Raw genomic sequence first — 15626 nt, 5'->3', positions numbered from 1 at the left:
TGGTTAGGACTGCATAATGTAAAAAATACTTGGGCAGATACTTGGGCAGTGTGACTGCAGGGGCATGAGTTACACCAAAACTGTTTCATTAATCTAAACTTGTTTTGGTGCTTATAGTGTCCCTTTAAGAACTGCTCTATGCCTTGTTGCTTTTTTTGTGGTGTTGGTGGGGGATCTCAGTCTTTGACTCTATCAATTCAGAATTAATATTAATTCTGATTAATAGAGATAGCATAGATCAAGATTTCTGAACCTCAAAAACACCGGATACTATAACATACTACTCCCATCAGACTCTGTCACTAAAATCCTGACTATATGCATACTGAGAGTGGCAGTCTTATTGGCTTATTGTAAACTGATCATCGATAAAAGAAATAGAGCGACCCGAAGAAATGATTGACTGAATCGATACTACACGGATACATTGCAATACCTCCAACACCTTCCATAGCGCAGTACAATGTTACAATCTGACAGCCCATTAGAATGGCACTTGTGTGTTTAATAAAAGAGACCATCTCATCATCTCTTTTAAAAACCTTTTAGTTCCAGAAAATGAATAAATAACCTAATTTCACACAACAATATAAATTATAACTGAAAATAGATAATAAATAGCAGCTAATCTTTTAACCCTTGAGAACCAATGCCGCACAGTTACTGTGTCTGTCCAGGAAAGGGTTAACGCCAGGTTCCAGCTGTGTGACATGTGTCGAGTTGTATCCTGCGTTCTACGTACAATGTAACTGTTTCAGGGAGCTTGCTATGACCATCCTATGACTAATCCACAGCACCATATGATCAGATTGCTCCCATTACCTGGACACCTGTAGGGAACTTACTTTATACATTGTGGGAGGGGAGGGGGGATTCCAGGATGCAGGACTCCAGCTGGTGCACAACTACAAATCCCACGATGCTCTGCCAGAATGACAGCAGATCCAGCATCATGGGAGCTATAGCTGTGACACAGCTGGGGGGCTACCTCTAGGTCACCCATCATCTAATACTCCTAAACTGTTTTTTATAGAAGCAGCACTTTCCCAGCTGATTAATATACACTCTCAGCTCTATATATAGTCACAGACATCTATATATGTGCTGCTTTCTGTATATTTGCTCTCCTCTGCCTCTATGTCCCTTCATCTTTTTTGTAGAGCATAGTAAAAGCGTGCTACTAATAATACTCTGGCTGCTCTGCCTAGCAGAGAGCAGGGATTCCCTCCTACGTCACTGCTAGGTAACCAGATAAACATAGCAAAGACAACACCTTATATGGCTATGTACGTCACAGGAACTCCACTGGGGGGGCGGACCTTCTTTAAGCTCTCTTCGCCTATATCTAGGTTTCTGCTACACATAAAGTCCCGATTTTCGACAGGCAGGCATTGCAGGTGGGTCAGTATCTGCCATCCAAATTTTAGGGTTCTGGGTGCCCCCGAACCTGAGATATTGGTAGGGGGAAGGGGGTGACGTCAGTAGGTGTGGGCTTCTCAGTATAAATATGCTCAGCAATCAGAGTTTCATTCATAAATCTGAGAGCTGAGACCGGGGCAGCATCTAAGCAGCAGTGTGGGATTTTATAATCGGATTTGGACTATTGATACAACGTTTCACTCCTCTCCTGGTTTTAGCACAACAGCACCGAATTCTGCTTTATTTTGGAATTTTTCAGCATTTTCTTATGGGACCTGCCTTGTGAGCACTGACATCTATGGGGGAATCTCTAAAAAGAACACATTGAATGAATGGGAATCCCTTAAGGAAACCTTACTGGACAGAAGAGCAGGAGGATTAGTTGCTGGATTTTTACTTTTTAACTTGTTTCAGACCAGACTGGACCGAATTTGAAGGATTGGCACTGGTAGAGTACTTTTTCATATTATTATCTTTATCACTCTATTATTTGCCTAAGGAGGCAGATAATGCTGCAAAGTTAAGGTGGATTTTTATTTTTGGATTGACTCCAAGAGAAACAGAACTTTGGAAGGAGATCTGTCTGTCAACACAAGAGGTAATCCCCCCCCCCCCCCCCCCCCCTTTTTTTTTGGAATGAAGTTTAGCATGATTTAGATTCATAACAGTGTATTCTAATTGACAGTGTCAGGGAGGTAGAATGAGGACACAAACAAGTTTGTATAACATAGGATTAAATTGAACTATTCTTTTACCAGTGCAATTTAAAACATTATTCTTAGGTTAATAAGACTAAGGATTTTTCACTTATTTTTTTATTTGCAGAAAAAATATATCCAACACCGCATTAACTAGATTTCCAAGTGTATGTAGTCTTATTATTATTATTATTATTATTATTATTATTATTATTATTATTATTTATATATAATTTATTTTAAAATGTGATTTTTAAAAAAAAAATATTTTTTAAAGAAGTGTCAGAACTTGCTTTTGCATAATTTTTGTATTTTATGGAAAATGTGGGCTTTTCCCTTACTTTAAGCAAAACTATTTGCTTTAAGTCCATCTTCTAAATATAACATCTAGGATTTTAATTTTATGGTTTTGTGGGTGTTTCTGAAAAAATAAGCGTTTATTTTGGGCTTCTTTTCCAGAAATTTGTGAGATTTTATTTTCTTGTGGGGGTTGAACAAAGAAAAGCCTAGAATTTGCCCAACTCCTACAAGGAGATGTACCAAGGATACGATTCCTCCAGCTCTTCCCCTTCTGCAGAGTCTCAATACCTGTCTTCAGTGGATTCTTTTGGAAGCCCCCCCACAGCTTCTGCCCAGCAGGTGAGTCTTTGAGGTCATTACCTAGATGAGACTGATGTCACAGCCAATGGGGGAGTGTAAGGCATGTTGCTTGTCTGCTACAGGTATGTAGAAATCACAGTTTTCAGCTGACTGGGCATTATGGGAAATGTAGGCCGCAGTCATGCCATCATTGACATTGGCACGCAAATGCATGCACACTAACACTTTCTAGCTGATATTAAAAAGGTCAACCAAATAATTAAGTTCTGTATGCCTTTACGGGAAACTCCAAATTAAAGGACAAGCGTCACATACGTGATGGTGTTAAAATGGTTACACCCAGGGGTTCTGTTTTAATTAATCTTAAACTCTGAGTTACATAAATGTGCATAGACAGATAGGGATTGGCACTCTGTCATCTCGTGGTGCGCAACAAGCTCTATAGCCAGTTTAGTATTATGGGAATTGTAGTCCCCAGCAGGTACAGGATCATGTGTTGTCTCTACCTGCCTGTAATTAAAAAGTGTTAAACTCTCATTACATCATCACGTACTATAATAAATAAGTATATATATATATATATATATATATATATATATATATATTTTTTTTTTCCTTGTTGTCTTCTAGTTATGGTTGGAATGCATGTGGCATATTTTTCTTACAATTTAAGTTTTAAGAGAAAATTCACAAGTTAGCGCTATTTTATTTTCAAAAAAAGCGGTTTCACAGATTTCAGATGCAGATTCCCAGTTGCAAGGGAGCATGTAAAAGCTTTAAGGGTTAATTCTTTAATTGTTACAAATTGAAATCCGAATGGTAAAATTTAGGCAGAACTACTTGATCTGAACAAATCCTGCAACTATGCTAAAGTTGCAACTTGGCTAATTTTTCCTAAATTGGGCTATTCGTATTTCAATTCAACAAGTCAGACTTTAGTAAGTAAACCCTTGATATACATTAACTAGTATATGGGTGTATACATGTAACTACTATGGCATATGTCTGGAATCTGACAATTGTAGCCATCATCCAGATATAACCCCATTCAAGACCAGGTTTAGAGATATTCTCTTATATATTAATATATCATTGGCCATGAACAAATTAACATGTGAAAAATAATTGACTTAGAAAGTAATGTCACCCATTAGTCAAGCAGTGATCATGCTCACTGATGCACTCATTCAGTGAATTGTAAAATTTCCCCCAAAATAGCAGTGTGTGTGTGTGTGTGTGTGTGTGTGTGTGTGTGTGTGTGTGTGTGTGTATATATATATATATATATATATATATATATATATATATATATATATATATATATATATATATATATATATATATATATATACCGGTATATTATTTTTTTTTAAATATTGCCATTTCCCAAATCTTACATATGTAAATCTAAGATTGGACACATGTTTTTCAAAGTCCTCAATGTTAAATGAAATGTTTGGGTTTGACAGTTATTGTTATTGTTATATCGTGGCCAATATTTGTATTTATCAGAAAAGATGCATGCTTTGTAAATTTACCCCATAGCTGTTTCTTCTCTAAAAAGTGAGTTGTGGTACTTTTCACAAAGTTTAGGACAAAATGGCAAAGTTCTAGTAGCCTATTTCGACCTTTTTTCTACAATTCTAGGAGCATGATTCATTGCGTAATGACTAAATCCCTTAGATTTTATGTTATAGCAGTTTGGTGCATTTCCTTTTTTATTCCTGCGGTTTATAATTCACTATTGAACGAGACAGAGCTTAATTTGAGCGTGTCCTATTTACAATTTGAGGCATCTCATAATGCCTCTTGTTTATTATTACTTTTTAATTAAAACTAGTTTGAAGTTGGAAGAAATAGTTAAAACATTTTTAAACTAAGGCTTATTTTGCAACCATTCCATACCATGTTTACAGTTAGTGTTGTTTGCATTACAGAGAGCTACGATATAGCCTATATGTATCAAACTAGGTTCAGAGTCACGGGGTGAAAGTTGCCATATTGCTTTTGGTGTGTGTGTTATGGTCTCTTGATAGGCTTGTGAATTTTGCTTAAGATTTCGGTACATCTCCCAAGCTTTTGCATCATGACACAAAATATAATTTTAATAAGACGAATGTGCATACCGTATATTGCAGTATGCCTATGAAACGAGGATCATGTCAACATTGTTTTAAAGAAGTGTACAAAAACTGCAGTTTAGTATTCCAAACTGTAAAACACGGACGACATGAGTCTGACAGGGTTGCTCAATAAGGCGAATAGCCAACACATAAATGGCAAAACTGAACTTAAAAGACATATAATTACTCAGGTTAGGTTATGTTGGCCTGAATTGTATATTTTTGGGAATTTGAAGTAAATTTTGACATTTTAGTAATTAACTTTGTACAAGCTATTCTATGCCATGCATCCCTCAATGACCTATTTTTATTAAAAAAAAAATATATATATATATATATATATATATATGTATAAATATAACTGATAACCTTGTGATGTTGGTAGATATATTAATTTATTCTACTTTATGTGAGAATGGGGGGAAAAAACCCAGACTGTATGACTTTCAAGTTAAATAAACCTAAAATCCCAACATTTAAGGGTCACACTATATTTGTGTGTGATATTGCTATCATACTTGACTATAGTTCATGACTTTTTGTGAAGTTCATAATTTGCATTAATTATTACAGCTCCCAGTGAGAGTTGTCAGTTCAGTTGTTGCTAATAAAGCTGTTACAAACCCAGCGTAGTAAAGAGCTGGTCATAGCGATGAGTAGACGCAGCGCAGCGGGAGTGGGCGTGGTTGACGTACGCTGCGTTCCATGCGTGCTTCCTGACGTGCGGGATGTCCCCTGGGTGACGCCGCGTTCTATTTTGGAACGCAGCGCCGGCTGAGCGAGCCCTGGGACGGATTTACTGCTGCTGCTGATGTCATGGGAGCTAGGACTGGGGAGGGGGTGGAATATTAATAGTAACACGGTTTACAGGGAGGGGTTTTAATTGCAGGTTGATGGGAGGATTACATCGGGATGAGGAAGATGGATAGGGATCAGGAATAGGGCATGAAGGGGCAGAATAGGCTCTATGGCAGTGGCAGATAGGGAGACTAGACTGATGGGGAGCGGTGTGAAATAGAGGAGAGTGGTGGTGGTCTATGGACCAATGCTGGTGGCATAAGGACCAATGATGGAGCAGTGGGGGTGGAATAGGGACCAGCGATGGAGCAGTGGGGGTGGAATAGGGACCAGCGATGGAGCAGTGGGGGTGGAATAGAGACCAGCGATGGAGCAGTGGGGGTGGAATAGAGACCAGCGATGGAGCAGTGGGGGTGGAATAGGGACCAGCGATGGAGCAGTGGGGGTGGAATAGGGACCAGCGATGGAGCAGTGGGGGTGGAATAGGGACCAGCGATGGAGCAGTGGGGGTGGAATAGGGACCAGCGATGGAGCAGTGGGGGTGGAATAGGGACCAGCGATGGAGCAGTGGGGGTGGAATAGGGACCAGCGATGGAGCAGTGGGGGTGGAATAGGGACCAGCGATGGAGCAGTGGGGGTGGAATAGAGACCAGCGATGGAGCAGTGGGGGTGGAATAGGGACCAGCGATGGAGCAGTGGGGGTGGAATAGGGACCAGCGATGGAGCAGTGGGGGTGGAATAGGGACCAGCGATGGAGCAGTGGGGGTGGAATAGGGACCAGCGATGGAGCAGTGGGGGTGGAATAGGGACCAGCGATGGAGCAGTGGGGGTGGAATAGGGACCAGCGATGGAGCAGTGGGGGTGGAATAGGGACCAGCGATGGAGCAGTGGGGGTGGAATAGGGACCAGCGATGGAGCAGTGGGGGTGGAATAGGGACCAGCGATGGAGCAGTGGGGGTGGAATAGGGACCAGCGATGGAGCAGTGGGGGTGGAATAGGGACCAGCGATGGAGCAGTGGGGGTGGAATAGGGACCAGCGATGGAGCAGTGGGGGTGGAATCGGGACCAGCGATGGAGCAGTGGGGGTGGAATAGGGACCAGCGATGGAGCAGTGGGGGTGGAATAGGGACCAGCGATGGAGCAGTGGGGGTGGAATAGGGACCAGCGATGGAGCAGTGGGGGTGGAATAGGGACCAGCGATGGAGCAGTGGGGGTGGAATAGGGACCAGCGATGGAGCAGTGGGGGTGGAATAGGGACCAGCGATGGAGCAGTGGGGGTGGAATAGGGACCAGCGATGGAGCAGTGGGGGTGGAATAGGGACCAGCGATGGAGCAGTGGGGGTGGAATAGGGACCAGCGATGGAGCAGTGGGGGTGGAATAGGGACCAGCGATGGAGCAGTGGGGGTGGAATAGGGACCAGCGATGGAGCAGTGGGGGTGGAATAGGGACCAGCGATGGAGCAGTGGGGGTGGAATAGGGACCAGCGATGGAGCAGTGGGGGTGGAATAGGGACCAGCGATGGAGCAGTGGGGGTGGAATAGGGACCAGCGATGGAGCAGTGGGGGTGGAATAGGGACCAGCGATGGAGCATGGGGAGTGGAATAGGGACCAGTGGTGGAGAAATTGGGATTAGTGATGGAGAGTTTGCAATGACAGTAATGGTGGAGAAGGAGTGACTGAGTAATGATGGGGCAGTATTATGGGCTAGTTACAGAGTGGGCATTGAGAGGTTAAGCAAGCAATGTTAAGAGAGTGGTAGTGTAGATTTGTGTCAATGAAGGGGCAGTAATAGAGGGGGTGTGACTAATAATATAATACTGGGTATTGAAAGAGTAAAGTGCTGAAGAAGGGTCTGGTAATGGAGTGTGGGTAAGGATGGGGCAGTAGAAGTACAGTTGTGGGGTATATTGAAGGGTCTGTAATACTGGAGATGGCACTGTATTGGTAGTAATAAACGTTATGGTGGAAAATATGGCAGTGATGGGGTTGCAGTGGCAGAGATGGAAGTAGAATGTATTTTTGGTTGTGATGATGCATTACAGTTTGGGTCCCCATTAGGACAACCTTAAAAAGCGGGAGGTAGCTTCAGGAACAGTCACTGGCAAGGCAAGTAGGAGTATTGGTGTGGAAGATGTGTAAAGCAGGACATTATATGTAACATTTTGCTGTATACAGCTCTGTTCAGTGTATGTAGTATCGATCCAACCATGAGGAATGCTCAAATCTACTGAATGAATAAGATATAGCTACACTTTTTAAACAATATACACTGTGCAGTACTAAAAGTGGCAACCTATGAAGGAATTTGACACTTAGGGTAATAGTTTATGATAAAGACACAGTGCACCTGGCAAAAGCATATATACATCACAGTGACTTAGCTTGCCTTTTTATATTTGCAAAAAGATTACGAAAGAAACAAAATGTTTGGTGATTTGCTAAGAGGTACATGAATTTCATTATTAGTGTTTGAATTTTGAACTCTTGAATTGTTACCAACTGGTACAAATGTTGGTACGTATAAACAAGTGAATTTAAAATAAAGACTTTTCCTCTCACTATGTTGGATCTCTTTGTCCACATATGTAATCTACTCTCTTTAAAAAATAAAAAATTTAAATACATTTTTTTTAACCCCTTTCTGGATCCCATAGTTTATGACTCACTGTGCTGTCGAGGACAATAAGCTCCCAAACGTCAGAAATAGGATATGATCAATTAGGGATGGACAATACATTTACTGGAAGCTTAAATGGAAGAAATAGATATTTATTTTTATTTATATTTTTGAAATCCAGCTCCTTTGATGTGAATAGTTTTTATGTTTCCAAATTCACCAATTATTTATTTCTGTCACATCTGGACCAAGCACAAAATATAACTGCCAGTGTTGGGACTAGTTACTCTTTGAGGCTGTCCAGACTGGTCCAGACCTGCATCTCTTCCACTGCTTAAAGCAATTTGCTTCTTGCTGCAGTCATCTAACCTTTTGAGGACCAGATGGTTCCTTCATTGAAAAGCTTGAGTACAGCTACATGTGCCATGTCCCATATCATCCTCTTCACAACCCACCAGGATTTTCATCTCTTAAAGAAGTGTCCATATTTCCACCTTCGTCAAATTTCTGATCTTATCATTATAAATGTCATAGTTGAACTCTCTCCTATCCAACATTTCCAAAAGACCCTTCATCTCTCCTCGTTCTCCTTCTCCCACAAATGCTCCAGTCCAGAGTATGCACACTTTGCTTGAACTGCTTTCTCCAGTCATCTATCCTTCCCCACCAATGTTCCTTTAGTTGGACCATGCGCTCCCCCATGCTAGAGGTCCACTATTCGCCAACATCTGCTTGTCATTGTCTGTATTAACACTTCCAGCTTCATATATTTGTCCTCTCTAACAAAAATGGCTAAATTAACCCTCACATACAAATCATTAATGAACTCCTTTATGAGGTGACTTTTGTTTTCAAGCCATATTCTGTTTTTTTTCTTATCTTCGTTTTAACTCTCACACAAAAGATTATTATAGGTGTTTCCTTAATTAACAGTCTGTCCTACCAGGATGCGTCTATTGTACTAACCTTTGTATCTTTACTTGCCATCTAAACATAGCCTTTTTTTTTTTTTTTTTTATTATTGTGATTGTGTTTCTCCTAATTGTTTTAGGCTTACTGCATTACCCTCTTGTCCTCTACTACTTTTCCTTTGATGACCAACCTTCTTCCCATCTCCAATGAGCAATACTTCTTTTTCATCTTCATAGTTCCCTTTGTTCAGTTTCCTCCATATTTCATTCTCTAACACCATCTCTCCCACCAGGAGTTGCCATCTCTTTCATGTCTCCCAGATCCCACCAAGAGCCAGACCCTCTTATTTTATCCAGGTACTGCTTCATTTCTACTTGTACTCCCTCCCAACCTTAGTATGAAATCCCAGTCCTCATCTGTCGTCCGATACACTAGTGTTGAGATGGAGAGACTTGTACTGAGATGCAACAAGTTGGAGGTTTCTAATGCCAATGAAACAAATCTCTTGCCTTCCTTTGCAATTCTGTTGAGAGCGACAATGTACTCCATTTTAGAGAGTCGTCAAAGCTTGGAACATTTAACGCTTGGAACATTCAAAGCTTGGGGCATTTAACCTTGGCAAGCTGATCATCATAAAACCCTAGTCTGCAAGCTTTTAGGGTACCAAGATAGGCCATCATAGCTTAAGGACCTGCTCTATAGAGCAATAGAGAATGCTGTCCCTCAGTAAAATATAATCAATGTGGCTTAAAACATTTGTCCCAAAGACATTCATGCGTTGTTTTTGTTTTTTGGAAACAGAGGTTGTCGTACAGCCAAACTCTTCGCCTCTTTCTTGCATAGGGCTCTCTATTTTTCTCTTGTCAATCTCTGCATTAACCCTCTTGATCCATTCATCCAGTCTTAAGAAGCTGACCCCATGTTTCCTCTTTCTTCTGCAGGAGTGTGTGGCTTTATGTGATGTCCCCTCCTCTTTTGTCCCCACTGTTACGGCCATCACAAGTAGCCAAGATCTCCAGTGGCTGGTCACCCCAGCTCTCATCTCCTCTATGGCTCAGTCACAGCCTACGCCAGGTCCCTCTATTGACCCCTATGATCTACCAGGCCCCAGTTATTCTTCCCCGTCTGGAGTATCGTATGGACCAAATCTACCAGCTTCCACGCTAGGTCAAGAGGGAACGCGTCCAACTCGGGCACGGGGCAAGAGAACCAGGGAGGAAGCTGTAAGTAGAACCTGAAGGACTATACTGTAGGGAATCATATTGGCAGTTGAGGCAAATGATCTATAAATGCAACTGTATGTGTTCGCACAGAAAATATGCATTTTTACATGGAGTGATTATGAAAACAACTTTTTAAATGACTGTATGCACTTTATTTATGCTTTTTATCTACCTCCAGCTAACACCAGAAGAAGAAGAAAAGAGACGAGTGAGGAGGGAGAGGAACAAATTGGCAGCTGCTAAATGCAGGAATCGAAGAAGAGAGCTGACTGATCGACTACAGAGTGTGAGTGATTATTTTGACACTATTTTTCTGTATCTTTGTACAGTACACACAGTGTAATCCACTTTTTACACATATACACAAGAGGATGGACCTGTCTGCCATGATAATTGCACAAGCCAATTGCTGAGCAATCGGGTTGCTCACAAACTTTTCTATTTTTAAAATGTATTCATTTACTTTTAAATCCTACTTTGCATCAAATGCAAAGATATATTCAGGCACGGTCTGGCATCTGATGCAAATTATCCTCATTCTATGATTTTTGTGTGCATTTCATTATCTGAAGAAGATGCTCACTGTGCACACACAAACAATGCAACATCCAGATATCGGCACTGTTGGGAATATATTTACCTATTAAGCACAAATCACTGTGGTAATCATTTCAGCATTTACTGGTACAATCATCAATAGAAAGTTGGTTATACTGTTCATCGGGGTTGACTAATATGTTCTCCCACAATGCAGTTGTGACAGCTTTTAAAGATTTTTTAAATTTTTTTTATTTACACGCTAATCCGATGCACTTTCTGACATCCAAGTCCAGCTCACACATCTAAACCATTGTCATTTCCATCACACATCTAGACAATTGTGATAGCACAGTCGAACTAGCTTGATGGAAATTCTTTAATATGACATATTCCAGTATATTTTTTTCAGAATCTTCCTATGTTAAAGAGAAAACCAATATGACTCACAGAGTTGAGAGAATATTACAGTTTGGGCTTTTCCCTTATGTTTACACTTCACGCACGGCTGACATGAGTGTGGCATAGATGTATGTGGCGATTTGTGATGCTTGCTTCTCCATGTTATAAATTACAAATATATACTCCTATTACAGGAGGGTTACTGCTGGTAATAATGTGCTCTCATGGCTCTGGCAGATAACTCTGAAGCCGGGGCATTGTAAACAAGGCATATTTGGGGTTAGTTTGTTTCTATATGATCCACTTCCTTTTGTGGTGGAACATTACCATGTTATCACAAACAGTCCACCGACAGAAGACAACTATGCAATGGAAACCTAGTGACGCTAAGCAGCAGCCAGAATGCATCAAAACGTATCCTGGCCGTATATATTTCATTGTTTGTCTTTGCAGGAGTTGTGAGAATCCTCCAGGCATGTTTTTGTTTTGGGTTGTTTGAAGGGCATAATCCACCGTATTGTTTTCATGATTAACGCTGATCTGCCCTTGCGATGTAACTTTTTTTTTTGTAATTTCCCTTATTTAGGGATTATTCAATTTGATAGATTTATCTTCAAACAAATTTAGCATGTAGATATACATTGTACAAAAGAATGAAATAGGAGGCATAGAGGAGGGAAGGGAGTGTTAATTGTTGCTAAGCTTTTTTTTATATAATATATAGCCATTGCACGGCTAGTTTGCATTGTTTAGAATGCAACATATGATGGCGTAGGCAGTGCTATTGTCTGACAAAAAGAAAGTGAAACCTGTGCCTTTAACAATTTAGAGAAAATAAATATTTTAATTAATGTATGTCATTTTTGTTTATATACAATCTCTTGTCCCCTCTAAACAGGAGACAGACCTTCTGGAGGAGGAGAAATCCACCCTGGAGGCCGAGATTGATGAACTACGCAGACAGAAGGAACAGCTGGAGTTTGCCCTTCTTTCCCACCGGCCGGGATGTAAACTGCCATATGAGGACCCTGACCTACCCCCAACAGACCCAACCGCATCTTATACACACGGAGCTCTACTGCCTGCCTACCCTTCCCAACCAGAGGTATCCTTCCCTGTCTGTTTGCCCCCGCTGCCAGACTCAGACTGTGCCGTCGGCGTGGGATCTTATACCTCTTCATTTGTGTTCACCTCACCAGAGGCAGGAGCCTGCGGAGCCCGGTACCAGCGCAGCAGCGGGAGTGAGCGCTCCTCCTCCGACTCACTCAGCTCCCCCTCGCTCCTGGCACTCTGAAACATAAACTTTTGTTCTCCTCCTCCTCCTCCTCTCATTTTCTGAATCCGTCAGCCATGTGTACTTCTCTCCGCACAAACCCTCTCCACCTCACTCCAGCTAGTTCAGATCACTGCCTCATCTTTTACTTTGCTCATCTTGCACAGCTCCATTGTCTTCCTCACCCTGTCATCGCCTTCCATGCTGTTGTAATTCTCTCTCTCATCTCTGCAATTTTATCTATATTTTTTTATAATAGTCTAAAGCAGTGGATTTCAAGGACCATCTACAGTCCAGGTTTTATCAGTATCACGTTTAAGTGAGAAGAAAACCTGGACCATTTTTGGTTTGACAGCTTGGGCCAAAGCAATCCTTTACCCTCTTTATTTTCAGCCATTCCTCTACTAATTCCTTTCCTTATCATTTTTATGTTCTGACCTGTCTTTACAAAAACAAAGAGAATGTCTACTTTGTTTCTACCTTTGTTCTGACATCTCTTCTGATCTGCTAAGTCTCCATACATTTCCCTTTCCGGCAAACTCATACCCCCATTTAAAATAAATCCTTTTTCACCATCTCCTTCTACCTTGTTTCAATTTTCCAATCACATAACCCATCATCTTTATATGGAGCTGTGGGGGAGCGTTCAGTGTTGTCAAGAAGATTCTAGCTTGCTACATTCCACTTCAAAGACCAGCACACATTCAGACCGTAGACCCGGAGACTTCAGGCACCGGAATCCTTTGCCGCAGCATGAACACGGGACAGCCAGAGAACGGACTCCTTTTCTCCAACTGCCATGAAACTGTCATTTGGTAGGGTTGTAAAGTGGTGGGTGATGTGGAGGCTAGTTACTCATAACTGCACAATATGGTGCTTGTGGGAGAGAGAAACAAAACTAGTTCTCTCCTGCCAGAGAAAGACTTGGAGAAAGCAGTAGCTCTGCGGAGCTCTGCGCCCCCTGCCGCAGAGGGTCGTGCGGAGCTCTGCGCCCCCTGCCGCAGAGGGTCGTGCGGAGCTCTGCACCCCCTCTCTGAGCGTGTCCTCCAAAACATTTAAACCCTTCCCAGTTAGAGACAGAACAAAAAAAAATAATTCTAACCTATCACAGCAAAAATCCAACATCACAGGGACCAGAATGAATTGCACATGGATTCAAAATAGCCAGAATAATGACAATGTAACCTCATATTAGTGAGGATCCTGCACTGGTGGTGTTATGTATGTATACGCTTCCGTGTTACTTGTACAAACATGCAAACAAGGTGCAATGACTCTTGCAAAGCAAATATAGTGTATTTACATCTAAATGCATATGTGTGTATATAATATACACATGTGTATAAATAAATATATAGTATGTTTCCATGTACATGTATTTAATGGGTGTATATAGTTATATATACACATACGTGCATTTAAATGGAAAACTTTATATTGAGATATAACCATATTTTTCTATATATTTTTTTAAATATATATATAATATATATAAAAGCTTATTTATATGTTATATATAAAGTATGCTATGAGAGAATATAGTGTTACATGTACATAAACACATGCTATATATTTATATACAGTTACCCAAGTATAATATATCATTAATTAGTGTGTATATAAATATTTCATTATATATTTTTTTTAGATATATATAAATATATTTTTTATATATAGAAGTATTTATATGCACACATTTCATATATAATATGCTGCATAATACTTATATATACACAACTATCTATAAGTGGGTATATATCCGTATACACATTGGTTAATCTTTTTTTTTATTTTTCTATAAATCAGAATTATGGTAATATAAAATTTGTGACTTCATAATTTTTACAACATTTAGGTCAAATGATTAAATGGAATATTAATACATAAATTTCCATACAATACATACATATCTGCCCAGATGTCTATATATGTACTAAAGTGTAACGTAAAAGACTTTCGCTATTGGGCTGTTTAGACAATTAAGTTGGAACACCTGTGAACTGATCGTTTTTGTAACAATGGCAACTAGACCTGTCACCTGAGTGATATTGCACCTGCTCTGTGTTCTATGTTCAAAGTAAGTGCACATACTTTGAATAGTTTGTATGTGAGAACAACAATTTCACCTTTTAAATTCTACACAAGATATATATTTCTAGGTATTCCGTAAAAATGCACTGCCCTTTGCAGCCTGGTAACGTGGGAGGCGGAGTATATGTAGAAAGTTGCTTCACTATTACTGTGTTAGTGATTTTTTGTGTAAGTAGGATAAATTACTATATATAAATATATATTTTTTTCATTATGGTATATGTCTTTATGGAACAGTGATCAATAAATCTTTAAAGAAAAAAAATAGAGTATTTTCTTTTCTTTCAAATATTGATAATATGGTAGTCTACCATAATTTCTCTACAGTAAACTTGTATCACAAATCTTCAGAAAAAGGTCAGTTCTGGAGCAGTTCTCCTGAATCTAAAAGTGGCATAATCTTCAGGAACATTCCATTGGTTTGCATGGTAAGTACTCCATGTCTATTTTACGCACAACCCCTAAGGTATTTTCTTAAAGGGACACTATATTCACCAGAACAACTAAAGCTTAAATTAGTTGTCCTGGTATTTATAGCCAATCCCTGCAGGCATCTTAATGTAAACATTGCCTTTTCAGAGTAGTAGTACATTTGCAAAATAAATTCACATGATTTTTTTTAATTTTTAATATATTTTTTCCCCAACTCAAAACTAGAAGCAGCATGCACATCATAAAATATACTATCAAAGGGACACTTCAAACACCTAAAGTACTTTAGCTTGCTGAATTGCTTTATGTATGAAGAGTTTTTCCTCTGTTTTTCATTTTAGAAAGAATGCAGGTTTTAATAGAAATTGTCACTTTTTAAAATTAACCTTCTTACACCCCTTGGCTGTCAATAAGATAACAGGTCCTGTTACTTCCTGGTTGGGTTAGCTCGGTGGAGCTAAACTCGAGAGGCAGCAATAGCCCAGAGCACGTGCCTTGCA

At 40.2% G+C, this 15626-nt stretch overlaps 1 protein-coding gene across 3 annotated transcripts; it reads left to right on the top strand.

Moving 5' to 3' along the window:
• Positions 1 to 1554: 1554 nt before the first annotated feature.
• On the top strand, positions 1555 to 14046 carry FOSB (FosB proto-oncogene, AP-1 transcription factor subunit). 3 transcript variants are annotated; one of them, XM_063431764.1, is made up of 5 exons: positions 1555 to 2017; positions 2577 to 2756; positions 10110 to 10391; positions 10570 to 10677; positions 12229 to 14046. In XM_063431764.1, exons 2-5 carry the CDS (start codon positions 2652 to 2654, stop codon positions 12622 to 12624), a joined length of 891 nt encoding a protein of 296 aa, XP_063287834.1. In that variant the 5' UTR covers positions 1555 to 2017; positions 2577 to 2651; the 3' UTR covers positions 12625 to 14046. The 3 variants fall into 3 exon arrangements, with proteins under 3 accessions (XP_063287834.1, XP_063287833.1, XP_063287832.1); XM_063431763.1 differs by lacking the exons at positions 1555 to 2017; positions 2577 to 2756 and having other exon boundaries at positions 9777 to 10391; positions 12229 to 12435; positions 12530 to 14046; XM_063431762.1 differs by lacking the exons at positions 1555 to 2017; positions 2577 to 2756 and having other exon boundaries at positions 9777 to 10391.
• Positions 14047 to 15626: the final 1580 nt, after the last annotated feature.

This window comes from Pelobates fuscus, chromosome 9 (assembly GCF_036172605.1).
Source record: "Pelobates fuscus isolate aPelFus1 chromosome 9, aPelFus1.pri, whole genome shotgun sequence".
Lineage (NCBI taxonomy): Eukaryota > Metazoa > Chordata > Amphibia > Anura > Pelobatidae > Pelobates > Pelobates fuscus.
This window is presented reverse-complemented; position numbering and strand designations above follow the sequence as displayed.